General features: G+C 43.9%; 1 protein-coding gene across 6 annotated transcripts in view; it reads right to left on the bottom strand.

Moving 5' to 3' along the window:
• Positions 1-24,352, bottom strand: part of LOC116332107 (pleckstrin homology domain-containing family A member 5-like) — a 206,549-nt gene extending 182,197 nt beyond the window's left edge. Inside the window, exons 1-4 of one of the 6 annotated variants that reach the window (XM_039601250.1) lie at positions 24,019-24,352; positions 23,817-23,893; positions 23,051-23,108; positions 14,019-14,058 (exon numbers count right to left, since the gene is read on the bottom strand). In XM_039601250.1, coding sequence (XP_039457184.1) covers positions 14,043-14,058; positions 23,051-23,108; positions 23,817-23,893; positions 24,019-24,188 — 321 coding nt within the window. In that variant the 5' untranslated portion in view covers positions 24,189-24,352 and the 3' untranslated portion in view covers positions 14,019-14,042. Of the gene's footprint in view, positions 1-14,018; positions 14,059-23,050; positions 23,109-23,816; positions 23,894-24,018 lie in introns of those variants that run through there. The other 5 variants (XM_039601253.1, XM_039601249.1, XM_031754966.2 and 2 more) reach the window with 5 other exon arrangements.
• Positions 24,353-27,615: the final 3,263 nt, after the last annotated feature.

The following is a 27,615-nucleotide window of genomic DNA, read 5'->3' on the forward strand; positions in this document are numbered from 1 at the left end:
GCGACAACTGCCAGCGAGCGCCAGCCAGACTCTGTCTGTCTGTCTCATCATGGTCACCTAAATGCACAGTAATGGCAGGTTTTGTAATAAAGCAGATCGCGCTAACATAACATGCACTGTTAGCTTATTATTTACCTGCCGCATTAACGGGAGATGACATGCAAACGTTACCGCTGCTGCTGCTGGGTTGAGATTCACGAGTCCAGAGCGGAATTAAAAACACGACATTCATTTAAGTTCATCGCGTGTTTTGTGAGCAAATGCTTTTGCATATTCGTAGTGTTTCCTCCCTTAAATGAAATATCTACTTTGCAAGTATTGCAAGTTGCCCTGTTGTCATCCGTTCTCGTAAAGTATAAACAAACTTTTAAGCGTTTGAGCCGCTTAGGCGCCGTGTTTCCTGCCAGGTACGCTCCGATGCTCCGCAACGTGGTGACGTCATTCGGGGCGACTGGAATCGATAAGGGAATCGTTTGCAAAAATGGCAAACGATTCCAAGGAATTGAAACAGTGGGAACCAGTTCTCAACAAGAACCGGTTTTCGATACCCATCCCTAGCTAGCACGCAGTACGAGTTATTGTAACTGACGGTAAAAAGTCTCGGGTCTCTCCTCCTCCTGCCTCCCCTTTCCCTCATCCACCTGCTGGCCTCTCCGCCATAGACACCACCAAACAGCTGAGTTATTTTTACCAGCATCTGCCCAATCCACCACCTTTCATTGTTTATACCGTTACCAAAAAAAACAAACAAACAAAAAAATCACCGGCCCATAAAAACGAGAAATTACCATCGGCCCAACGGGCAAATGCCCGATAGAAAGTCCAGCTATGGTCGTGCCACCAGGGTTGCCGACCCCTGATATATACCAACAAGACTGTCACTGTTTGTTTTAGTTCAAAGACGTTATGGGTTTTCCTATAATACCTGGTGGTGTAGTCGGCCGACTTTTTGTCCCAGTCCAGCCCTGATCGAGTGGTCAAGGCGCGGACTCCCGGCACATCGTTTTCTAACCCCCCGCCGTCTTTCGCTACTCGGGTTAAACACGTGTTATTGTCCCCCCATTGTACATCATTACGTTCGTTGCAGAGAAACAAGCACAGGGCTCTCATTGATTTAGTGTTATGGTGAATTATACATTTTCATGTACTTTACATTTGTTTTGTAGTTGTGTCTTATTTTGAAATGAACATTTAGGCGTTACCATATCGACCAAAGAGCATTAAGGGGCAGAGAGGAGGATGTTACTCTCAGTGTTGTTGGCACATTTCAGGAGGACAATTCTAATAAAGTTACACAATTACACAGTGAATATGCGTTGATTATTACATTTACAAAATACCACAGTTTTTGTTTTGGTCGTATCATTTTATTTTGTTGTCTTTATCTGCGACACATTAAGGCCGGTCCGTGAAAATATTATCTGACATTAAACCGTTCCGTGGCGCAAAAAAGGTCGGGGACCGCTGATCTAAGTGAAGTATATATTATGTTTAACCCAAGTAGCGAAAGACCACGGGGGGTTTGAAAACGATGTGCCGGGAGCCACGCCTTGACCACCCGGTCAGCTGGTGGGTAACAGGCATCTCCGAAAACTTTGGAGCGCTTTTGCAAATATGTGATCTCTTGATAAATCGAGCAGATATTTGAAGTTTACACAGCAACATTCAGAAAATATCTTAAAAGTTTATTTTGTGACCCAGAAAGAGTAATATTTCATACTCCGCCACTGCCTCGTTTGAGCTTTGGACGAAATGCATTCCGGGATATTGCATTTCGTCATGTCGAGCTGATTGGAGACCAAAACAGCCAATCAGATTTTTTGCATCCAAGTCTGTGATTGACTGGTTTTGTGGCACAAATATAACGGTGTACAGAAAGAGTTGAACGTGCAAGGGCAGAAATGTTGAGAGCGCGAGCAACACATTGCGAGCAAGCCAAATGCAAAAACTGAGGGAGAGGGGCTGCTATTGTGTGTGTGTGTGTGTGTGTGTGTGTGTGTGTGTGTGTGTGTGTGTGTGTGTGTGTGTGTGTGTGTGTGTGTGTGTGTGTGGATAATAGCAAACACTGAAATACATTTTTTTGCACGCAGCAATGAATTTTATTCACTCAAATTTAGCTTTTCTTTGCTCCAAATAAATTTCGCCTCAAAATGCAACACTTGCACTAGAGCTGGGCGATATATCGAGATTTTTAAAAATATCGATTTATTTTTATACGAGATATAAGATGTGACAATATCCTTTATATCGATATAGTCTGTTACGTTATAATTATAGTTGCGGAGCCGCAAGTTTGCCTCTCTTTCGTCCATTTTTGTCTTTACGCAACGTTACTCGACTTCGCCTCCGTTAATGAGTTACTGCGCATCGCCCCGTCAGTGGGGCTGGACGGCGTCAACGTGTTAACGAGCTAGCCACGCTAACGCCATGCACGGCCTGAAATCCTTTCATCTTCTCAAAAGTTGACTGCGCGCCTTTTGTATGAATTCTGGTTGTGCTTGATGACCGCGAACCGATTTTATGTGATACACAGCGCTCAGCAATCCGTCAAAAAATGTTTTAGTTCGACTTTGGTAAGCTACGGAGCTGCACCGCTTGATGGATTGTTGGAGCATTACGGCTACCGAGGAGCCTCGCGGAGTGATACGTACTGTGCTTCAACGTAATATTACCGTGACAGTGTATAAGGACCATAAATGGCTCCTGTTCAGAGACATGGTTACTGAAGCGGATTTCAAACTCCAGGCTGTCAGTCACGCAGTAGAAGTTGGGAACAGAGCAGCTGTGAAATCTGTCTTTGTTATTATGCTCAGCGTCTGTTAGTTTACATTTTGACTGCACAATTGTGAGCTCTTTGTTATGCACAAAACAACATAGTTTTCTTTTATTTATAGAGCATCATTATTTAATAAATGCTCATAATTCATGTACATCTATGCTGTATGTTAATAAAAGTGCCTGTGTGACATCTGGGACACAGCTTTGACTAAGAACTCTCTTTTTGTTCTTACTTTATGGCTTTAAAAAAATATCGAGATATATATCTTATATCACCATCCAGCTAAAAAATATTGAGATATGAATTTTGGGTCATATCGCCCAGCTCTAACTTGCACCTGCAATTTTTTTTTTACGTGCACTCAGAATAGTGGCACAAAAATAACGCCATACATACTCACAATCCTGAGAGACAAGCTGGAGTACACAGGTGTTGGCTATCACCTCATCCATGGATCTTACCAACCGCATGTAAGGATCCAGAACTTATGGGCTCATCTGCAGTACAGGCGCCCAAAAGGGAACACTCCTGGCTCCACTTTGTCGACTGGTGCCAGCAGAACAGATCAGCACTGGGAAAACCAAAGAGCTGGTGGTGGACTTTTGCAGGCGCAAACATCCACCACCTACACCAGTGAACAGGGAATGGACATTCAGAATAAACTGGACTGGAATAACAAAAATAAAAGCCATCTATAGGAAAGGAAAGAGCAGGCTGATCAGGACTGTTGGGGGATGTGGGATGCCACCCCACGCACTCATAGTGACAGGCTGCTGCACCCACAATGTGAAAAGGAGAGATTTCAGAGGTCTTTCCTTACAGCTGCTGTTAGACTCTACGATGTACAACAGCAGTAAATGCACACATGTGAAAACACACCCCATGTCTGTATGTACATATTTTAGTGTACAATATTCAATACGTGCTGCTACTCGTATTCTGTACTATCCATCCATCCATCCATCCATCCATCCATCCATCCATCCATCCATCCATCCGTCCATCCATCCATCCATCTTCATCCGCTTTATCCGAGGCCGGGTCGCGGGGGCAGCAGCCTAAGCAGGGAAGCCCAGACCTCCCTCTCCCCAGCCACCTCCTCCAGCTTATCCGAGGGAACACCAAGGCGTTCCCAGGCCAGCCGAGAGATATAATCTCTCCAGCATGTCCTGGGTCTGCCCCGGGGCCTCCTCCCGGTGGGACATGCCCGGAACACCTCACCCAGGAGGCGCCCAGGAGGCATCCTTGTCAGATGCCCGAACCACCTCAACTGGCTCCTTTTGATGTGGAGGAGCAGCGGCTCTACTCTGAGCCCCTCCCGGATGGCCAAACTTCTCACCCTATCTCTAAGGGAGAGGCCAGCCAGCCACCCTTCAGAGGAAGCTCATTTCTGCCGCTTGTATCCGCGATCTCGTTCTTTCGGTCACTACCCACAGCTCGTGGCCATAGGGCCATAGGTGAGGGTAGGGACGTAGATCGACCGGTAAATTGAGAGCTTCGCTTTTACACTCAGCTCCCTCTTCACGACGGACCGGTGCAGCGTCCGCATCGGTGCAGCGTCCGCATCACTGCAGCCGCAGCACCAATCCGTCTGTCGATCTCCGGCTCCCTTCTCCCATCACTCGCGAACAAGACCCCGAGATACTTGAGCTCCTCCACTTGGGGCAGGAACTCATCCCCGACCCGGAGTGGGCACTCCACCCTTTTCCGGCTGAGAACCATGGCCTCAGATTTGGAGGTGCTGATCCTCATTCCCGCTGCTTCACACTCGGCTGCGAACCGCTCCGGTGTGAGCTGGAGGCCCTCACCTGATGAAGCCAACAGAACCACATCATCCGCAAAAAGCAGAGATAAGATTCTGAGGCCACCGAAGTGAAAGCCCTCCGCCACTTGGCTGCGCCTAGAAATCCTGTCCATAAAAATTATGAACAGAACCGGTGACAAAGGGCAGCCCTGGCGGAGCCCATCACCCACCGGGAACGAGTCCGACTTATTGCCGGCAATGCGAACCAAACTCTTGCAACGGTTGTATAGGGATCAAATGGCATTCGACCGTGTCCCTCGGGGTGTCCTGTGGGAGGTGTTGCGGGGGTATGGGGTGTCTGGCCCATTGCTACGGGCCATTCGATCCCTATTCTGTACTATTGTTTCATATATAACACATATACTTACATATATATGTACATATATTTATATCTAAATTACATTTCTTCTACCTTGTATAGTGTATATTTTGTTCAATTTTGCATCGTATTGTTGTCTTAGGAATACTGCATCTGTTTTTCTCTTCCTGCTGTGACTTTCCCATCTCTGGGACTAATAAAGGCCATCTTGTCTTATCACTAGAATAAAACTAAAATCAGATTCATGCGAGATTTGCGTCTTTTTTGTTCAATGAGCAGCCTATGTATTAATGATGTGTCGGTCGCGAACAAACGGCTCTTAGAGCCGGTGTTCTGGGAATCCATCCTACCTGATAAACCATCCTACCCATTGTTTCTGCGCATGCGCACAAAACGAAATTAAGTGGCGAACCGTCCTACCTTTGTGAATGTTACCTACAAGCATACTTTAACGGGTAAAATGAAGTGGCAAACCATCCTGGCTTTAAGAATATGAGCTTTGACCTTACTCTGATGGGCAAAGTTAAGTGGCAAACAGTCATACCTACTTAAATTGGTGCTGGAATTACTCTGTGACAGCAGAAATATGTATAAACTACTTACGGTAGGACGTTTTGCCAAAGTAGGCTGGTTTGTCAGAACACCGGCTCTTTGAAGTGAACGGCGTGAGCCGGTGGGTTTTTCCCCCCCTTTCTGTCACCCTCTCTCTCACACTTTTTCCCCGCTTTACTCCTCACGCGAGCCTTGTGCTTTGCGCTGGGCAGAGGGGGGAGGGGCAGTAGTTACACTCGCAGTAGCACAGGAACAGAGCGGGAGGGAGAGAGAGAGAGCCAGGGACAACAACGTGACGTTAGAAAGGTATAGTAATCATCCACAACTATTTTCAGTTGCAGATGATAAAGGATTCAGAAAGTTTATTCATGCAGGCCCATATGACAGAAAATATGCATCTTCTTTTTGTTTTGCATATTTTAATTTATATTTAATTGTGTTGTGGTTAGCAGTGTTTTGTGTTGTTTCACTTTAAATTTGTTTAAAAGGAAAAAGCTAAAAATGTAAATAGTTAAAAGTTGAAATGTAAATAGTTGTTTTTTGTATTTTATCATTTATTACATCTTATGTGGAGTGAAATAAAAGTATATTCACGGTGGCCCTTAGAGACAAAGCATGTTTGTACATGCTTTGTCTCTAAAACCACCGTATGGAGATAGATATATATATATATATATATATATATATATATATATAAAAACATATATAAATAAAACCACTGGGTTTTTTTACATTAGCAATTCCTTTTGTGCATAATTTTATATTGTTGTTGATAATAAATTAATTAAAGCAACAAAACAACCCGAAGAGCCCGTTGGGAGCCGAAAGAGCTGGTTCTCTAAAAAGAGCCGGAATTCCCATCACTACTATGTATACACTCATAATCTCATTAAAGAGATAACAGTGGTGTTTCACTCATGTAGTGTCTGTGAAGTTCAGCTTCTCAGCGTCCTGTACCAATAACCGGGGTATGTGCTCGTTATCTGGACCAGAATAAACTGTCACAGAAAGCTGGTTAGATTAGTTTGATGCTGCCAAACTAATTCACGGGTCACATCCCTTTTCTTATACAGAAAATGATCCTATTGGTGACAACTCCACAGATGTTATCAAATATTGATTGAAAATCTAGGATCTAGTTTCTGAGAGACTCAGCTGCAGATTAGCATCAAGTGGAACAATTTTTATACAGATCACCAAATTCATACGTGCATATTCCCAAGACAATCTGACGCACAGTTGACGCTTCCTTCAGTATTTCCAGATGATTTTGAACTATATAACCTGCTCCTGACAGTTTTTCTCTCAGCTGCAGACTTGCTGGTGTTTAAGGGTTTGAGAGAAAAGATTAGATAAAAACAATCTTTAAAAAAAACGTGCTTGCACTCACACATGCTATGCATAATTACAACCACATTTCACAATTTATAGAAGTGCAAAAATCTCTTAGATTGCAGTAGCAAAGTGGGAGACAAACAGGAGAAGGGGATGAATGAACTCACCACACACAGGATAGCTGACTGCGCGTGCACACCATCCTCAACAGGTTTCCATTTATTTTGCAATTTTCCAGTAAGATCATGCTGTAAAACTAGCTCCACAAGATGATGAATGACCTCTTTTTACTTTCAAAGAGACATGAGGGCTACTTCACAGAGTCTGACCTACATCGATACATCCACACAGTGTCCATGGTTACGATGATTGCTGCAGATGCACTAAAATACTGTGAATTAAACTCGCACTGCAAAAACCTAAAGGTGAGATGAGTGTCCATGTTATTCATTACGACTCAACTGTATAATTTGGTCAAATTATACTTTAGAATGTATCATAGAATTCAGCTGAGGGGCACAGTGACGGGCCCCCGAGGTGACGGGCCCCCGAGGTGACGGGCCCCCGAGGCCGCGAGCTGTGTCCTCCCCTCCCTCGGAAATCTGGACTCGTGTGGAATTTCCACGTAGGAACAAGCAAGGATTTAAGCAAAAACTCCACTATGTTGGAATAAATAGGCTATTGCTGAATTATAATCATACTTAACGCATCATTAACTTTAATGTTAATGTCAGTAACAAGCAGCGCCATCATGAATCTCATGGTTAGATCTAAAGGACACCTCCCTGCCCTTAGTCTTACTCAGGACCATGATTTTTATCTTCTAACATCCAGAAGTCTGTACGATGCTTCATAGAGTCTAACAAGCCTTTGACTGTCAAGCTTAACAGTTACAACAAGACGGAAACACCAATGTCATCTGAAAGCAACAAGCCCCCCAACTCTCTCTCACACACACACACACACACACACACACACACACACACACACAGAGTGTTTCTGAGAAATGTAAAACTTTTTCGACACAGAAAACTCTGTTATCCTTTTAACATTACAGATGAGAAGTACTGGTTATATTTTAAAATTTGAAATTCATAAATGTTTAAAATTTCAGATGTTGCTGACACAGGAGATGTACCGACCTCTCAAAATTCTTCTAAAGTGTTCAGTATTTGGTGTCGGGAACGTCAACTACTACTCAGGTGTTTCGCTCTGAGTGGTGGAGCAGCTGTGTGACTGCCAGTCTGCAGTTTGCTGAGTAAGGTTGAGAAAGCAAAGGCTGGACTGTTACAACTGGCTTTGTTTGTTCCTTCAAGTGTTGAAATATCATAAATATATTTATCATTCAAATATAATTTTACAACCTACTTTGTAAGCATGCCCCAACTTTAAGTCAAAGACCTCTAGTACACTATACAATGATTGCAGAACAGAGAGACTGTTGACGGTAATAAATATAGGAAAGAAAGAAAAGATAAAGAATCATCTGGGAAAGTTTTGTTGGCATTTCAAACTACTTGCTTATTCCTAAGACATAGGCTGAGCATTCATATGATTCCATGGAGATAACTTTCTTTGTATGATTTCAATCTTCTGAATACAATTTGATTTAAAACTCACACCCTTTAACAAAAAAAAAAAAAAAAAAAAAAAAAAAAAATCATGGTCATAAGTTAGTTAATCTGCACACCAACTAACTAATGACCTGGGGCCTGTTCTTCGTACCTCGCTTACTACATCCAAGATAAAATGACACATCCAAGATCAAATCATCGCGCTAACTTTGAGCTCGCTAATCCGGTTCTCCGAACACACCTGTTGTTGACGATTAGTATAGCTGGATGAAGTAATCTGAGATCACTGGGTGGCTTAAAAGGGGCTACGCATCGATAGTAGAAACATTGATCGGCAACCCTGTGATTGGTCGGCGAAGATGTCGAAGGAGTGCGCTCAGTATTTCACGGCAGCAGAGCAAGAACTCTTGATTGAGGGATAGCAGGAGTTTCAGAGTTTAATTAAAACGCAAGGGAACACTGCAAAGGCTGCAAAAGCAAGGAGAGACGGCTGGCAGAAAGTTGCTGACAAATTAAACTCGTAAGTGATCCATGATATTACATTATATCATGTGATATTATTTTATTCCACATTATATTATATTACATCATATCCTCTTTCACATTAGAGCCACAACAGGACCCACTAGAACATGGGAAAAAGTAAAAGTGAAATATAAAAATATTCCACAGAATGGTAATATTTATCACTTATATTGCTTTTAGTCTATGACAAGAGACCCTGAAATAATCTGTTTGTTTGTTTATAACAGCAACCAAGAAAAGGGCAGAGCAAATAAAGACAGGTGGTGGTCCTGCACCCCTCGTCACACCCCTTTTGTACTGTGACATTTATTGACATTGTGGGTTTTTGTGTGTAGTTTGACATAACACTCCATCACTTTTACCTGTTCCCATGCAAGGGGTGACTGAAGCATGCACAGTAAGTCGGGAGTAAGTATATACAGTACGATAGATCGATAGATCGATAGATCGATAGATAGATAGATAGATAGATAGATAGATAGATCCCCCGTAGCCGGTTACCAAGATTACGTGAAGTACCCTCAGAAGGTCTGCTAGATGATGTTAACGCAGCACTACGGATGATACCTACAACCACGATTACCGACACTAACAAGCTGATCTACACTACGGCAGCAGTGATCAGTGAGATGTTTGGCTACAAGTTGAACAGCCACAAGGGGCAATACCCTCCATGGAGAAGGAGGCTAGAGGGCAAGATCAAAGTAGCACGGAGGGAGGTTCTTATGCACAAAGAAGGTGCATAAGAAATACAGCAAGCTGTCCATACCTGAGGCCTTGGAAACTGCCAAGCAAAGACTCGCAAAGGCCACCCGCTTGAGGAGGTACACCAGAGAGAGAGAGAAGGCAGGAGAATAAACCAGCTGTTGGAGACGGAGCAATACTGGAAGAGCATATGGGAGAAGGACGCAACCCATAACGGCAATGCTCAGTGGCTAGTGGATCTGAGGGCAGACCATAGCGACCTCCCTGAACAGGGTCCAGTAACCATCACAGTGGCAGATATCCAAGAAAGGGTCTCCAGTATGAAGAGTTGGACAGCACCAGGGCCCGACATGGTTCACGCCTACTGGCTGAAGAAGCTGACTGCACTCCACGGCGTCTGGCAGCACAAATGAACCAGCTGCTAGTTAACGAGAGACACCGAATGGCTAACCAAGGTCGGACGGTCCTGATCCCCAAGGACCCCAAGAAGGGACCGTCCCATCCAACTACCGACCAATAACCTGCCTCAGTACTACATGGAAGCTCCTGTCAGGCATCATATCGGCTAAGATGAACAGGCACATGGGTCAATACATGAGCGGGGCACAGAAAGGGATTGGCAACAATACCAGAGGCGCAAAACACCAGCTACTGGTAGACAGAACAGTCAGCCGAGACTGCAAGACCAGACTGACCAACCTGTGCACTGCCTGGATTGATTACAAGAAGGCCTATGACTCAATGCCCCACAGCTGGATACTGGAATGCCTAGAATTGTACAAGATCAACAGGACCCTAAGAGCCTTCATCAGGAACTCAATGGGGATGTGGCGTACAACACTAGAGGCCAACTCCAAGGCCATAGCACAAGTCACCATCAAGTGCGGGATCTACCAAGGAGATGCTCTGTCCCCACTGCTGTTCTGCATAGGCCTGAACCCCCTCAGTGAGATCATTAACAAGACTGGCTACGGATACCGACTACGAAACAGAGCGGTTGTCACCCACCTCCTGTACATGGATGACATCAAGCTGTATGCCAAGAGTGAACGAGACATCGATTCACTGATACACACTACCAGGCTATACAGCAATGACATTGGAATGTCGTTCGGACTGGAGAAGTGTAGTCGGATGGTAACAAAAAGAGGGAAGGTAGTCAGAACTGAGGGGATTGAACTACCAGAAGGCAACATTGCAGACATAGAGGACAGTTACAAGTACCTGGGGATCCCGCAAGCGAATGGGAACCATGAAGAGGGCGCTAGGAAAGCTGCAACCACCAAGTACCTGCAGAGGGTCAGGCAAGTCCTGAGGAGTCAGCTGAACGGTAAGAACAAGATCCGGGCCATCAACACCTACGCCCTGTCCGTGATCAGGTACCCTGCTGGGGTAATAGGCTGGCCAAAGGAGGAGATAGAAGCCACTGACATAAAGACAAGAAAGCTCCTTACCATGCATGGAGGGTTTCACCCCAAGTCCAGCACCCTGAGGCTGTATGCTAAGCGGAAGGAAGGGGCCGGGGACTGGTGAGTGTCAGCACCACAGTCCAGGATGAGACAAGAAACATCCACGAATACATCACGAAGATGGCCCCAACTGACAGCGTGCTCAGTGAATACCTCAGGCAGCAGAAACCCAAGAAAGAGGAGGAAGGCGAGGAACCATCATGTACCACCGGCAGATAGAGGAGGTGGCTGATATCCAGAAATCCTACCAGTGGCTGGACAAAGCTGGACTGAAAGACAGCACAGAGGCACTAATCATGGCAGCACAAGAACAAGCTCTGAGTACAAGATCCATAGAGGCTGGGGTCTATCACACCAGGCAAGACCCCAGGTGCAGGCTGTGTAAAGATGCCCCAGAGACAATCCAGCACATAACAGCAGGGTGCAAGATGCTAGCAGGCAAGGTATACATGGGCGCCATAACCAAGTGGCCGGCATAGTGTACAGGAACATCTGTGCCGAGTATAACCTGGAAGTCCCGAGGTCAAAATGGGAGATGCCCCAAGGGTGATGGAGAATGACCGAGCTAAGATCCTGTGGGACTTCCAGATGCAGACGGACAAAATGGTGGTGGCTAACCAACCGGACATAGTGGTGGTAGACAAACAGAAGAAGACGGCTGTAGTGATCGATGTAGCGGTTCCGAACACAGCAATATCAGGAAGAAGGAACACGAGAAGCTGGAGAAATACCAAGGGCTCAGAGAAGAGCTCGAGAGGATGTGGAGGGTGAAGGTAACGGTGGTCCCGTGGTAATCGGAGCACTAGGTGCGGTGACTCCCAAGCTAGGCGAGTGGCTCCAGCAGATCCCGGAACAACATCGGAGATCTCTGTCCAGAAGAGCGCAGTCCTGGGAACAGCTAAGATACTGCGCAGGGACCTCAAGCTCCCAGGCCTCTGGTAGAGGACCCGAGCTTGAAGGATAAACCGCCCATGGGGCGCTAGGGTTTTGTTTTTTTTTATATATATATATATATATATATATATATATATATATATATATATATATATATATATATATATATATATATATGGAGAGAGAGAGAGAGAGAGAGAGAGAGAGAGAGAGAGAGAGAGAGAGAGTAAATAATACCCTCACGGGAGAATCGATATCTCTATGAGCACACCGTCGCGCCGAGCTAAAGGATCCCGTCTATCCCGCAATATACGCTAAATTCTGTAAACTCTCCTTATCAATCTTGCACCTTCCTTGCTCGCGTGCAAACGGACAGGACATGGCTGCGACAGACTTCCCAAATCCACCTTCGCTTTTTTAGCCGTGGTCTGTCATCTTGATTGCACGTAGTAATTTACTATTACTACTCTAAAATATGAATTACATCTGACATGATCTACTACATGTAATAGAATGATTAATAGTACATTTCCTTTTTTTCGGAAATGACCTGTATGTATCTGTATGAAATCAATAAAAGAATCAAATACATTATCTTTAGTTACATTGATAATATTTATTTATGGTAAAACAGTGGCGAAATATCGCTCTTGCTTTCATATAACTGCAGCGGACATACCTGAGAGGCGCGATCTAATCCTGTTTACATAAAGTAAACCTGCTCCCGAGCAGGTTTACGCCTTCGGATCTGTTGCTATGACAGCAAGTCCCAGATGAGCTTGGAGAACCGAACGATCCAAGATCACGCGAAATCGTCAACATTCAAATCCGGCTAACTTACTTAGCGAGGTACGAAGAACAGGCCCCAGCATGATAGACTCTTCAGTCTAAAAACAAAGAACATGCCACATTTATACAGTGCCCTCCATCATGTTTTGGACAAGGACATTTTTTTGTCCTTGAGTTTTGCATTAGAACACCATCATAGTGGACTGTAAATCAAATGACTGAAGTGCAGACTTAAAGGATTCAGGGTCACCTGGTCCAGCCCTAACTATATGCTTTAGCAAAAAGGAAAGTTTGAAGCCTAATCTTGAAAGTAGAGATAGTGTCTGTCTCCTGAATCCAAACTGGAAGCTGGTTCCACAGAAGAGGGGCCTGAAAACTGAAGGCTCTGCCTCCCATTCTACTTTTAAATACTCTAGGAACAACAAGTAGGCCTGCAGTGTGAGAGCGAAGTGCTCTAATAGGGTGATATGGTACTACAAGGTCATTAAGATAAGATGGGGCCTGATTATTTAAGACCTTGTATGTGAGGAGCAGGATTTTGAATTCTGGATTTAACAGGAAGCCAATGAAGGGAAGCCAAAACAGGAGAAATCTGCTCTCTCTTTCTAGTCCCTGTCAGGACTCTTGCTGCAGCATTTTGGATTAACTGAAGGCTTTTCAGCGAGTTTTTAGGACATCCTGATAATAATGAATTACAGTAGTCCAGCCTGGAAGTAATAAATGCATGAACTAGTTTTTCAGCATCACTCTGAGACAGGATATTTCTAATTTTAGAGATGTTGCACAAATGGAAGAAAGCAGTCTTACATTTGTCACAACCCGGCTCATAGGAAGTGACAAACAAATGGGAGACCACACACAGGCTTCTAAAGGCTGTAAAACATATTTAATGAAAATAAGGTAAAGTAACTTAAACACAATGTAAAGGACATAACAGCCATAACTGAAACTTCCAAACGAACAAGACGGGAGCCAGAGACAGAGCCAGTCAGAGCAAGAGAGAACCAGCTGGTTCAGTCAAAGTGTCTTTTATATGCACTGGGACTGGCCTACTCAGGTGTGCTGCATCTGTAATTGGGTCAGCTCCACCTACCTGCAAAAACAGGTAAAAGCAAAAGCAAAACACAAGGCCAGCCCACTGGCTGTCACACTCCCCATAGAACAGGGTCTTACCCTGAGTGGACAAACACAATCATTTACATTATGAATTTGCAGCTAGAAGAACATGTACCATGTACACCCACGCAACACCTTTCTCCATGCTGAAAGTCCTTTCATCTTCAGCACATCTCCAACCTCAGCAACCTTGGTACCTAGGAGCAATTTAAGAGGAAGGAAAACGATACTGGAGGACATACTTCAAAACATATGAGGAGTGAAGCTGCTGGTTACAAAGGGGCACGGGACAAAGCATCTGCCAAGACATTATCTTTGCCCTTAATGTGCTGGATGTCCAAAGTGTAAGGCTGCAAAAGAGAGCCCACCGCATGAGCCTCTGATTTGGGTTCTGCAATGAGTTCAAGAAGGTGAGAGGGTTATGGTCAGAGAATACCTCAATAGGCCGAGCAGAATCCAAATATACTCTGAAATGCTGCAAGGCCAAAATTAATGCCAAAGCTTCCTTTTCAATGACTGAATAGTTCAGCTGATGGGAGTTGAACTTCTTGGAATAGAAACTAACTGGATGTTCAGTACCTTGCTTGTCAGCTTGGACTAGAACAGCACCTGCACCAATGTGGCTTGCATCTACATACAGCTTGAAGGGCTGATCCAGGCGAGGTGCTAAAAGCACAGGTTCAGAGCACAGTAAAGCTTTCACATCCCGAAAAGCTTGCTGGCATGCTGCAGACCAAATAAACTTTACTTTGGCCTTCAACAAATCAGTCAGAGGAGCAACCACTGTTGAAAAGTTTCGACAAAAACAACGATAATAACCGACCAGACCCAAAAATCTCATGAGTTCTTTTTGGTTACTGGAACAGGGAACTCTTTGATGGCCAACACCTTTGCATCAACCGGCCTCACATAACCTTGGCCCACAACCTTACCAAGATAGGTCACAGTTGCTTTTGCAAATTCACATTTTGCCAGGTTGATAGTCAGATTTCCCCAAACTAAGCGTTCAAACAGAGTGCGAATACGATCCAGATGATCCTCCCAGGTGCTACTATATACCACCACGTCATCTAGGTAAACAGCACAGCCTCTCAGCCCATTAACAACCATATTCATGAGTCGCTGAAATGTAGCTGGAGCATTGCGCAAACCAAAACCCATGACTGTATATGAATAAAGACCAGATGGTGTGATGAAAGCAGATATTTCCTGAGCTCTGGGAGTCAGTGGCACCTGCCAATATCCCTTCAACAGGTCAAACTTGCTCACATATTCTGCTGCACCAACTCGGTCAATACAGTCGTCAATATGAGGCAAAGGATAGGAATCGGGTTTGGTCACTGCATTTACTTTACGAAAGTCTGTGCAACAACGTGGTGATTTATCAGCTTTTTCAACCAACAAACATGGGGAAGCCCAGCTTGATGATGACGGCACTGCAATGTTGTTTTCCAACATGTACTGAACTTCCTTCGCAATTATTTTACTCTTTTCCTCAGAGACCCTGTAGAACCTCTGCCGAATTGGTTTTGCATCACCCACATCAATATCATGCTCTATCAAGGTTGTTTTAGAAGGTGTATCTCTAAACAAAGTTGGATAACTTTTAATTAATGCAGACAGTTCTGCACGTTTATCAGTAGGCAAATGGCCCAACAGCACATCCAAGTTCTGAAGAGTGTCTGAATTCTTCAGACGACACCAAGCAATAAAGGATCATCAGGTGCTGCCACATCCTCCCCCACAAACTGACTGCGCCATTGTACAAGCAGTCAACGCTGGACTTCAAGTGGAAGGAGAAATGAGAGAGCCTGACAGACCGACGGACAAAGGACGAACATGATATGGTTTTAACAAATTAACATGGCAAAGTTGATTTCTTTTCCGGCGATCTGGGGTAGCAATCAGATAATTCAGGTCAGACAGTTTCTGTACTACGGTGTAAGGCCCAGCAAACCGTGCCTGGAAAGGTGACCCTGCAATCGGCAGCAAAGCCAAAACCTGGTCACCCTCACTAAACTGCTGCTCTTCAGAACGCCGGTCATGAAAATATTTCATCTTGACCTGAGCCTTCCCAAGGTTCTGTTTGGCCAACTGACCTGCCACATACAGTCTGTGCGAAAACCATTAACATAATCTATCAAATTCACTGGTGGTTCACCTGATAACCACTTATCACACAGCACTTTCAAGGGTCCCCGAACTTGTGGCCAAAGACCAAGTCATTTGGGCTAAACCCAGTACTCTCCTGGCACACTTCCCGTGCTGCCAACAGAAACCACGGCAAACCTTCCTCCCAGTCACCCCTCATTTCTGTGCAATAGGCACGTAACAAGGACTTCAGCGTTTGATGGAAGCGCTCTAAAGCACCTTGGCTCTGCGGATGATAAGGAGAGGCTTTGTTATGTGTAATATTCAACAGCTTAAGAACTTGCGCAAAATAGATTGGATGAAAAGTTTGATCCCTGGTCACTCTGGATAATCTTGGTATGCCAAATATAGAAATAAACTGTGTCAATGCCTTCACCACAGACTTGGCTGTGATGGTGCGCAGTGGATATGCAGCAGGATAACGCGTAACCTGGCACATCACAGTCAAAAGATACTCTGAACCAGATTTTGATCTAGGAAGAGGGCCCACACAGTCAATGATCAAATGTTCAAATGGGTTACTCACAGCAGGGATGGGACAAAGTGGAGCAGGTTTAATAGATTGATTGGGCTTACCTACAACTTGGCAAATATGGCAGGTTTTAATGTAAGCTGAAACATCACGCTTAAGACGTGGCCAAAAGAAGTAGCGCAAGATGTAATTGTAAGTCTTCGTCACTCCCAAATGCCCAGATTTGTCATGAGAACACTTCAACACCTCGTCACGGTATTTAGTCGGAATCACAATCTGGACAACTGGACGTCCAACACAGTCCAACCCTTGCGGACTCCACTTACGGACTAGTACATCCTTCTGCAGAAAATAACCCGAGGCCGCACTTCTAGCGTCAACACTAGGTTGCACCTGGCAAAACAACTCAGCCAAAGACTCATCAGCATGCTGTGCTTGAACTAGCTCTTGTTGGGAAACTGACAAATGTTCAGGAACAATCAAATCTTTGACAACCTGACACTCTTCTGCTTGAGTTACAGGCTCCGCATCCCTTTTAGCTGCAGCCCTTGTAACAGCACAAGCTACAAAGTCAGAAAACCCTGTTCACACTCATGGGACTCATTCAGAACTCTAGATTTAACAGGCAAAGAACTGTCAGCCCAGACGCGATTTCCAGCCAAATCATTGCCCAAAATCACATGTACGCCCTCAAGTGGCAAAGCAGGACGAACACCAATGCAGATATCATCATCCACAAAACTGCATGACAGCCTGACCTTATGCAATGGGGCACAGATAGTGGTTAAACCCATGCCTTGAACAAGTACACACTCACTAGTATCAGTAACCTGTGAAAATGGTAACACGGAGGCTAAGATAAAAGAATCCTTCGCTCCTGTGTCACGCAAAATCTTTACAGGAACTTTATGAACATCACCTGGGAGTGATACAAACCCATCTGACACAAAGTCCTCAAACCCCGAATAGCTCTCCCGAGTCAGACTTAGTCAAAACTGGCATTTCCTGAGGGACTACTGAAATTTCCCGTGCAGGAATGGTAAGAGCCACAGGCTTAACCTGTTTGCCTGTACGTGCCAACTTGCTTCTCAACAAGGGACATTCTGCTTTCCAGTGTCCATCACCATGGCAGTAGTTGCAAGCTTGACCAAGCTTACTGGGCTTCACACCACCATAGCCTTTGCAGGATCTGATGACATAAACTTAGTTTGACCCAAAACTCTAGCAGGAGCACCAACTGAAAAAGTGTTTCTACCAAACTGCCCCTTATGTGCCAAGACATATTCATCCGCCAATTTAGCAGCGTCAGAAACTGTTTTCACTTCCCGTTCGGCAATGTAAGTTGCAACCTCAGGAGGAACACGCTCTTTAAACTGCTCTAATACCATTAATTCACATAAATCCTGGAAAGTAGACACTCCCAGTGCAGAACACCATCTGTTGAAGTGTTTAGTCAAATCCCTCGCAAACTCTAAATGCGACTGCTTATCAGACTTTTTCCATGATCTGAAACGTTGACGGTAAGCTTCTGGTACCAACTCATACGCTTTCAGAACTGCATCTTTAACAGTAGCAAAACTCTGACAATCAGCTGCACTAAGTGCTGAATAAGCTTCCTGAGCCACATATTTGTTTAATATGTGCGTTGAAGGACATGTCCTGGTCAAAAATGACTCCAAGGTTCCTCACAGTGTTACTGGAGGCCAAGGTAATGCCATCCAGAGTAAGAATCTGCTTAGATACCATATTTCTAAGATTTTCAGGGCCGAGTACAATAACCTCAGTTTGATCTGAATTAAGAAGCAGAAAGTTAGCGGCCATCCAGGTCTTTATGTCTTTAAGACATTCCTGCAGTTTATAATTGGTGTGTGTTACCTGGCTTCATGGACAGATAGAGCTGGGTGTCATCTGCATAGCAGTGAAAAAAAAGGGAAGCATGTATAATGTAAACAGAATTGGTCCTAGCACTGAACCCTGTGGAACACCATAATTGACCTTAGTGTGTGAAGAGGACTCTCCATTTACATGTACAAATTGGAGTCTATTAGATAGATATGATACAAACCACTGCAGTGCAGTACCTGTAATACCTACAGCATGTTCTAATCGCTCTAATCCAGTCTTTAAGGGATGTCGTGATGAATCCTGCTTCCGGGCCCAAACTACTCTGCGTTTATTAAGGCTTTTTTGTTTTTAACATGTTTTAATGTTTTGTATCTTGTTATATTTAATCTGAACAAGCCCCTAAAAACAGTCAGTGATCACTGTCGGCCTCTCTCGGTTTTTATTACCACTGTTCATTTTAAAGCTCAGCATTTAAACCCTTACGATGTAACTACAGCCCAGCACATGCAGCAGTATATTAATGACTAACCTCATATTGTGGATGGATTATCTCAGTTGTTCTCCTGACTGAAGTTTGGTCCGTTTACAGCATCCTGCCATGCGATTGCATTTGTCCCTAACCATCGGGAACCCTCACGTTAACTTTTATCCAGTGGAAAAAAGTTAGCGTTCACCCTCCAGCTTCACTGTGTTTATGCTATGCTAACATAGCTGTGTCGCTAGCAATCACGTAGCACATCATTATATAGCAGCTAGCCCAACTTCAGTAACCCTACAAACGTCACTGCTGTTTAGTTTTCTGTTTTCATTTATGTTGGAAGTGATAGCAGAGCTGTACGTTTGAATGTTTCAGAAATCTCTCAGTCAGAACATGCTATATCATGTTTAGCTGGAAGCTAGCGAGGTAACTTCCTGCTAACTTCTAACTCTGTTAAATGTAATAAATCCTGTTTTCATGGATGCCTGGATGTTAAACTTAATTGTTACACCTGGTAAAGCAGCAACGCTGATCATTTTATTAAAGATGAAAGAATTTAGACAGTTTTTAACTCTCTGTGATGCCGCAGTGTTCGTTTGACTTTGAGACCTGCAGCGGAGTTTGGGCCCAGACACGGCTAATGACGTCAGACTTAAAGACCGGATAGGATATTATGGTCAACAGTATCAAACGCAGCACTGAGGTCTAGCAGGACAAGCACAGAGATGAGTCCACTGTCAGAGGCCATAAGAAGATCATTTGTAACCTTCACTAAAGCTGTTTCTGTGCTGTGATGAGCTCTGAAACCTGACTGAAACTCTTCAAATAAGCCATTCCTCTGCAGATGATCTGTTAGCTGTTTGACAACTACTCTTTCAAGGATGTTTGATATGAAAGGAAGGTTGGAGATTGGCCTATAATTAGCTAAGACAGCTGGGTCTAGAGATGGCTTTTTATGTAAAGGTTTAAGCCAGCTTGAAGGCCTGTGGTACATAGCTGATTAATAAAGATATTTACAGTGTAGTACTGTCTATTCAGTTTTCTAGCATTTGGCTGAGTATAGCCAGAGGCTTGCCTCATATTCTACTCGAGGTTTGCACACTTTCAGTCATTGTGGTTCTAAACTGCTTTTAGCAAACTCCCCTGAATGAAGACTATAAAGCGTAAAATAAAAAGTTAAAATCCATACTCTTACAACCTTAAACCTTTACAACATAAAATAACTTAACCTTCTACATAACAAACTTAACAAATGTACAGTTTCTGTCACATAAAATATTTAAACATGTACTTATTTACATCATAACCACACATTTGTGCCTCATCAACGGGGCTGCTAATGACAAAATAAACTTCCACAAGCTCCGTTACAACACCCTCTCCAACCTCCCTCGACTGCCGCCAAACTGCACTGACAACAGTTATACAGGAAGTCGTTCCTTCAAAATAATAGCATCAAAACTCCAACAGGAAGTTAATCCCAGCAAGTGAATAATGGGGATAACCGCCAAAATAAGATGCAAGTAAACAAAAGTATTTAGGGTTATTTACACGGTTTAGGAGACATTCTTGTCTGCTAAGGAGGGACTTTGTTTCCAGGTAATCCAACATGTCTGCACCTCAGGCTTAAAGAATTCCTAAGTGAGTTAAATTATAAATATGAGGATATAAACACATTCAAAATGGAAACTTGGAGATTAACCCAAGCAGAAGGTGTTTGACCCTGAAAAGCTCAGCCTGGGGACAAATGACCTACCATCACAAACTCAGAGAGCAGAAATGCCCTTCAACGCTACTGATGAGGCGTGAGCTGTGAGGAAACACTTCCAATAATGGACTAATAGAAAAGTGACCGAAGAGGAATTTGAGAGGAATGTGGGGGATTTGAAGAAGTGGTGATGATGCAGTGTCCTTTAGCGTGGCTGCTCTGTGTCAAATGCTTCTCATTGTATTCAAGACTGTGAATGTGGCAGCATGAATGTTCGCCTTCAGCCGAGTACGCCACTTCGAGAACAGCACAGAAGTTGCTTTTTATGGCTTAATATCCAAATGAGCTTTTCCACCTGTAATCACTATTTATTTTGTCCTCTAAGAACACAAACAAAAAATAAATCACACTGTTCAGTTATCAGAGCACCCACCAGCTAGACAGGCTACTTACAATTTGCCAATATCTTACTTCACATTTGGATTGGTTTCATTCAGTCTCCAGAGATGACCGACTTTGACCACTTTGTCTCCTCCTGTCACCTGCTCAGTACAGCTATACTGGTACACACAATTTGCTGCATTGTCTTGGTAACTAAATCTTCAGTTTTTGTTTAAATAAAGTATAGCGTATAGCTAAGCTGAAGCATTCCTTAATTAGTATACATAAATGGACAGATCTCAGCCAAACAGGTAAAACAATAGTGAGTTATACCATTTGCTTCATTCTTTAATCTTTTATTAAACCTGTTTATAGTTTACAATTAGGTTAAGTTATTTGATGCAACTATATGTATTAGCATAGGGTCTACCTTACAAAGCAAAGTGCCTCGAGGCGACTGTTGTTGTCATTTGGTGCTGTATAAATAAAATGGAACTGAGGGAAAAAAATGCTCCAGCTCGGGTCAACTTTAGCCAGGTGGGCCACGGCATTTATGGGTTGTGAAAAATGCTCCCCACATGGACTGCTTCTTGTTGTGTGCCAAATATGAGAAAAGTATCTGAAGATATCTGAGTCTATGTCCACTGTCCTGAGTTAGTGTCTGTTGATCTCTGGCTGCTCCAGTCTGCATGCCAAATGGGTAAGATACTAACTCCAAGCTGCTCTCCGATACATCCACTGGAGCATGAATGTGTGTGAATGTCTGATAGAAAGCACATCAGTAGAAAAAGCATATAACAAAGTGCTTGTCTGATTAGGTGGTGAATGGGTGAATGAGGCCAGTTGTATAAAGTGTGTTGAGTGCTCAGATAGAGTAGAGAAGAACCAGTCCGTTTACCATCTTTTTGACTCTTTAGATTGTCCAACTGGTGAACGACACAACAGGAGCTATTCCAAACAAAAGATAATACTTGGTAGAGTATGATGGTACCAATGTAGTGATTCCATTAAAATGATCAGTGACACTCGATAAACACTTTTGGCTGCATATATCAAACACCAGCTTGAAAAGCTCGATAGCACTCGATAAGCAAACGAAACGTCAGTAAGTAATCAGAAAACATTAGAGACATGTGCCATCCCCAACAAACAATGAAAGCCAGAATATATGCATGAGTTCTTTTCTTTCCTATCATGTGAAAAACGTAAAAACGTGTATGTATTCTACAACTCCCAATCCAAGCACCATCACACACTCATGTCTCTCTGTACTACCTCTGAATGTGTCCTGATCTAATCCCAACCTCTTTAAAATGCTCTGGCTGCATTTGCAGTTATCCAACTGTGCAAGCATGTAATGCTTAACACATGGAACTGTGCTTGCAGGTTTACATGCCCATGTGCATGCATTAATACACTGAAGATGTGTATGGGTACACTCTGCATGCATGTATACATACAAATGAGCACCAGGTTTGGTCTATTTATAGAATGGCTATATTAGCTCACTGCATGTGTCAGCTGCTGCTTTCAAAATATCCACAGATAGCACCAGCAGCTCCAGTAAAAGTCAGTGTGAAAATAGGTGGAAGAAAATCAAAGTGTATCTGTGGTGATCAGAGAGCTGCCAGACAAACACAGCAAAAAACTAATATATGTGTGCAAAAAGCTCACAGGTTTCTGGAGTCGGTTATAAACCTGGAGTGGGTGCACACATACACAACAGACACACCGCACACCAACAAGTAGAGCCTGTTAAGCACAGTGGAGCAACGTCTGAGTCACCCTTGCTTGTCAAACTTGTGCCTCACTAACAGTACAGACTTGTTCTTGGGTAAATCCCTTCACTGGAGTGAGTGTGTTTATGAGACAGAGACAGAGGTGAAGAGCTGTTCAGTCACATCAGTTTTCTACATGTGTGGGTAATGATGTGTGTGCATATTACAGGCCCGCTAAACAGAAGGATTTGGGAATTCCTCCAAAAGGGCAGACTGGCAAAGAGGTGGGAAGAGTGGAGGGAATCTCAGAGCTTACCAACCACACAAAGCAGCACCCCACTGCCCAAGACAAGCCACCTAACCCGTCTCCATCCCTTTCTGCATCCATCAGTGTCTTCCTATCTATGTTTTTTCCATGCCACACATTCCAACTCACTTGATGAAGCAGCGAGCTCCCTCAAATGTATATCCTTCCTCCCATCCTGTTGGTAAATCTGTGAGGACAGGGAGGGAAAGAAAAACAACACAAGACAGCAGGAACATAAGGAACGGTGCACACAGACAGCGAATCAAACAGCAACACAGTTTTTCTAGCGTAATATCTCGTTTGGATTGCGCCCTTTTAAATCAATCCCGTCCCCCCTCCCTCTTGCAGAATTTATCATTTTGTGTGCGTCTGCCTGCTCAGTATCACGCTGGTGGAATACACCATTAATGTGCATGCACCCAATAAAAACCTTCTCCCCACGGCAGATGTGCAAATTTGGGGGCAATATCGTCTCTGAGCTGACTCACAAGCCGCACCGCATTGTTCTATAATCAACCGTGGTGACTGGAAATACTGGGTTTCTGCAGCAAAGCGGAGTATGTATCAAATGTCACTGCAGGGAATCCGCTTGGAAATCGGCAAAAGCCTACGTGACATAACTTTTAAAAAGTGTGTCGCAAAGTGTCCAGGTGGGGTAAGTGGGGTGGGGATGGCGGGGGGACGCCGTGCGCAACGGTCCGACAGCGGAGAGGGGCGACTGTTGCTTTGCTGCAGAGAAGAAATCTACCCCCGTCGTCTTTCACTTGCAACTTGTCGCCCCTTTTTTCCACCGTGACGCGCACATAACCTTTCCTAGGCGCTGCTTGCGTGCGTGCGTGCGTGCGTTTGTGCATGGATTTTCGCAGGAATGTAGAAAAAACACATCCTGTATTACCTGGGGTTTTTCTGTGCCCCGTGATGACAGCTTCTCCTGTGACTGGATGCAACCAGGTTGTACTCTTTGCTTCTTCGCTGTTGGTGAAAGAAAACGGGGGAGGGAGAGGTGAACAGAGAACCCGAAAAAAACCCCAAACAAGAATGCGTCGGAGAAAAAAGCAGTAGGTATCCATAAATCCGTGTATCCGCGTCATATTTACTTAATGAAGAATATGCGTCCATCCCGAGTCACCCCATAACTCCAAGAAGAGGGAAGGCAGGAGAGCCAGTCCGGCTGAGGATCCGCCGCCATGTCTAGTTTGGAGCTTTGCTTTACTACGGGTATGGGCTGGAGTGCGCGGCTCCGTGCCAAGCGCGCGCGCACTTCCATCCTGTGCGCGCCTCGAGGAAATGCGCGAACGCGCACAAAAGATAAAGATGCAAGCAACGATTTTGTCACAAGCCTGGGGAACCGGTGGGCTCGTTTTTGGCAGCCGTGTGACTAAACTGGCGCCGGTGAATGTTCCAGCGCGTGCTGATCAGTTAATACGTAGCTTCATCTGTCCGTCCGCACACGAGCTTTTCACAGTGCACTAAATAATATTGACACTGTTTCTTCTTCTTTCGTTTCGTATATGATAAACTATTTCCACTTAGGTCTGCCCTTCTCTGCAAATCAAGAACACGTTCCCTGTGAATATGTTGTATTGTTTTTTCACCACTTATACGGTAAATGGAGTTGTACTCATACCAGTCAGGCATGATATTATTATAATACTATTGTGAAAGAATCCAAGGAAAAATACCGTTTCCATGAAAGGGTGCACATGGTCTGCAGCAACGTTTAGGTAGGTGGTGCATGTAGGGAAATTTTCAAAAAAGGAGTCTGTGGCTGACGCCTGTTCCTGGTTTCCAAAAGGAAATGTTTCCAGTTGAATTATGACTTGAAGATTGTTTTATTTATTACAAACTAAAGCCGTAACAATGAACTCCTTCCAAAATAAGCATAACGTTCAAAAAAATTAGACATTTATCCAGAACAACCTGTGTACTCCTTAGCTCTCCATCCATGCTCCTCTTCCCAAACCACAAAGGTTTTCATGCTGCCATTGCACTTACATGCTTAAAGTGGTGGGCACCTCTTTTGATTCCTATCACAAACAGGGCCATATCATTACCTTACGTAAACATAACCTAAATGTTCAAATGTGCTAATCCTGAAAAGATCAATTATGTAACTCATAAGAATCCATGAATTATAAACCAAACATGAAATTAATTGTAAATCCAAATATAAAGTAGATATCTGACGCCAGCAGTACATATCAAAGTAATATCCACATGGGCGGCCGGACCCGAGGTTTCCTAGCAGAGCAGAGCCGAGAGCATCAGACTGTGTTTCCTAAGTAAGTGACACACAAGCTCCCGGCCATCCACGTGAAAAAAGCAAACATGATTCATCAGAACAGGCCATCTTCCTCCTTTGCTCGATGGTCCACTTCTGATGCTCATTGTTGTCACAGTCATTATGGGCACCCTGACAGGTCTTTGGCTGTGCAGCCCCATAAACAACAAACTGTGATACCCTGTGACACCTTTTTATCAGAACCAGCACTGAGCTGCAGCAGCTCGTTTCTTCAGCTGGAAAATATGGGCAAACCTTCCCACTGTGTGTGAAATATAAATCAAAGCAAAATTTAATGATTTACAAGTCTCATAAATCCATATTTTATTCAAAAAGAGCATATACACCTTATCAAATGTTTGAAATTTGTCACGGCTAAGCAGCCGGTGTGTTTGTGGTGTGGACCCAAATGCAGACACGCGAGAGATGAACTGAGGTTTAAACAAAAAGCAAGCCTTTATTACTGGACATACACAAAAAACAGAAAAACAAGGTGAAGTGAAACTAAACTGGGAATGAACTAAACTAACTATGAAAACGATGACGTGAGAATATAACATGAAAACTGAATGGGAGCATCTAAAACCTTGAACATGACGTAACCTAAACATGACATGAGAATGAACCTGAACAGTTGAAAGCACGACTCTGTGACCTGATGTGAATCGACATGAAGACAAGAGACGACCCAACATCAATCAGAGAAAGACTTAAATACACAGAAGGGTAATGAGTGAAGTGGAAACACTGGGGGGAAACACAGCTTACGGCAATGAACCTGACACCACAGGGGAAATAAAACTAAACACACTGAACATGGAAACACTAGACCTTTCAAAATAAAACAGAAAACATGGAGAGACGTAGACATGACAACCAAACTTGACAATAGGATGCAGAACACACAAGTGTGAATTACATGACAGACTGGGGGAAATGGAAAGGAACACAGGGAGAAGAACATGGGAACAGATAAGGGGGACGAGGCCATAAACACAGAGAGAGAGAGTAGACATAGAGGGCAACCTACACAGACGAAGAGATGTGGAAGAAACATAAACTAGACTAAAACTTATAATAATACCAGAAGTGAGCGTTACTCATTAGTAATCAAAAATACAAAATAACTCAACTACACCTTTAACTAAAAATAACACACAAATCTAAGAAATCAACAATAAAAAATAAACTGGAGACACTGGCTCACAGACCCAGACCCTGACAGAAATTAGAAAAAAATAAAAAAACATTTTGAATTTGATGACAGCTACAGAGATAAAATTAAAAAAAAATACTTGTGACAGGGAAATATTTATCAGCGAGTAGCATCCTCTCTTCTTCAAACAAGAGTCCATAAATGTTTGGGAGCTGAGGAAATGATTCGTGGGACCTTTGGGAGAAGAATGTAGTCCCATTCTTATCTGATAAACAGATAATAGCTGAAAGGTCCCAGCTGCAGGCAGGCCAGTTCAGCATCAAGACTCTTCTTGTTTTTTTTTTGTTTTTGTTTTTTTTTGCCTGTCCCGTTTGGATCTTTAGCCATCAGAATTGTTGTCTGAAGGCCAAAAAAGACGCCAAGCGGATTTACTTTACTGATTGGATCATCATGGCCTTGCCATATTGGTCCATTTGATTGACCTTTATTATAATTATGTATTTATTTGATTTGATTTTCAGTTGTTACAGACAGGACAGACATGACTGGGGGATAGGACAGGGAGAAAAAATGAAAGAAAGAGAGGGAGAGAAAGAAAAATAGAGGGGAGAAGAGATGGTGAGAAAGGGGGGAAGAGAGAAAAAAATAGAAAAACAAACAAAACAGCTGGATCACCTGTGTGGGGATAAGAAAAAACAGATGAGAAAACAAACAAAACAGAGCAACATAATAAATACAACCATCACAATAAACTAGCTAACAGTAGATAACAGTAGATACTACATATTACATGTTATTGTGCAGCACGCAAGATCGACAGTGCACAATGTGCTTTCAGGTAGCAGCCAAGAAAGGTGTAGCTTGTGTCTGTGAAAACCCGTGTGCACACCTGTGTGGATCGGCACGCTTGTATTCAAAAGGTTTCTCCATGTAACGATCTGCTAGGGAGTGTGGGGAGCCATAGCCCCGTCCCCCAGGGCATGAAGCAGGTATGGAGGAGATCCAGGCCCCAGACATCCAGAGGCCCCAGAATACGAGGACCCAAGGAGGACCACCGGGGGGTAAATGTGCCACCCTCCTGGGAAGAGCTGAGGAGAGCCCCAAACGAGAGGTCACCCAGCAGTCACGGAGCAGAGGCCACAGGGGGTCGCAGTGACATGCCTGCAGGCTCTGCTGACAGCCAGCTGTGCCAGAGAGGACTGGGCCTCAGGCCCAGAGGCCAGAGGCCTGAGGGCACCCCACCCCCTGGAAGGGGCT

The sequence above is a fragment of the Oreochromis aureus genome, linkage group 17 (genome assembly GCF_013358895.1).
Source record: "Oreochromis aureus strain Israel breed Guangdong linkage group 17, ZZ_aureus, whole genome shotgun sequence".
Lineage (NCBI taxonomy): Eukaryota > Metazoa > Chordata > Actinopteri > Cichliformes > Cichlidae > Oreochromis > Oreochromis aureus.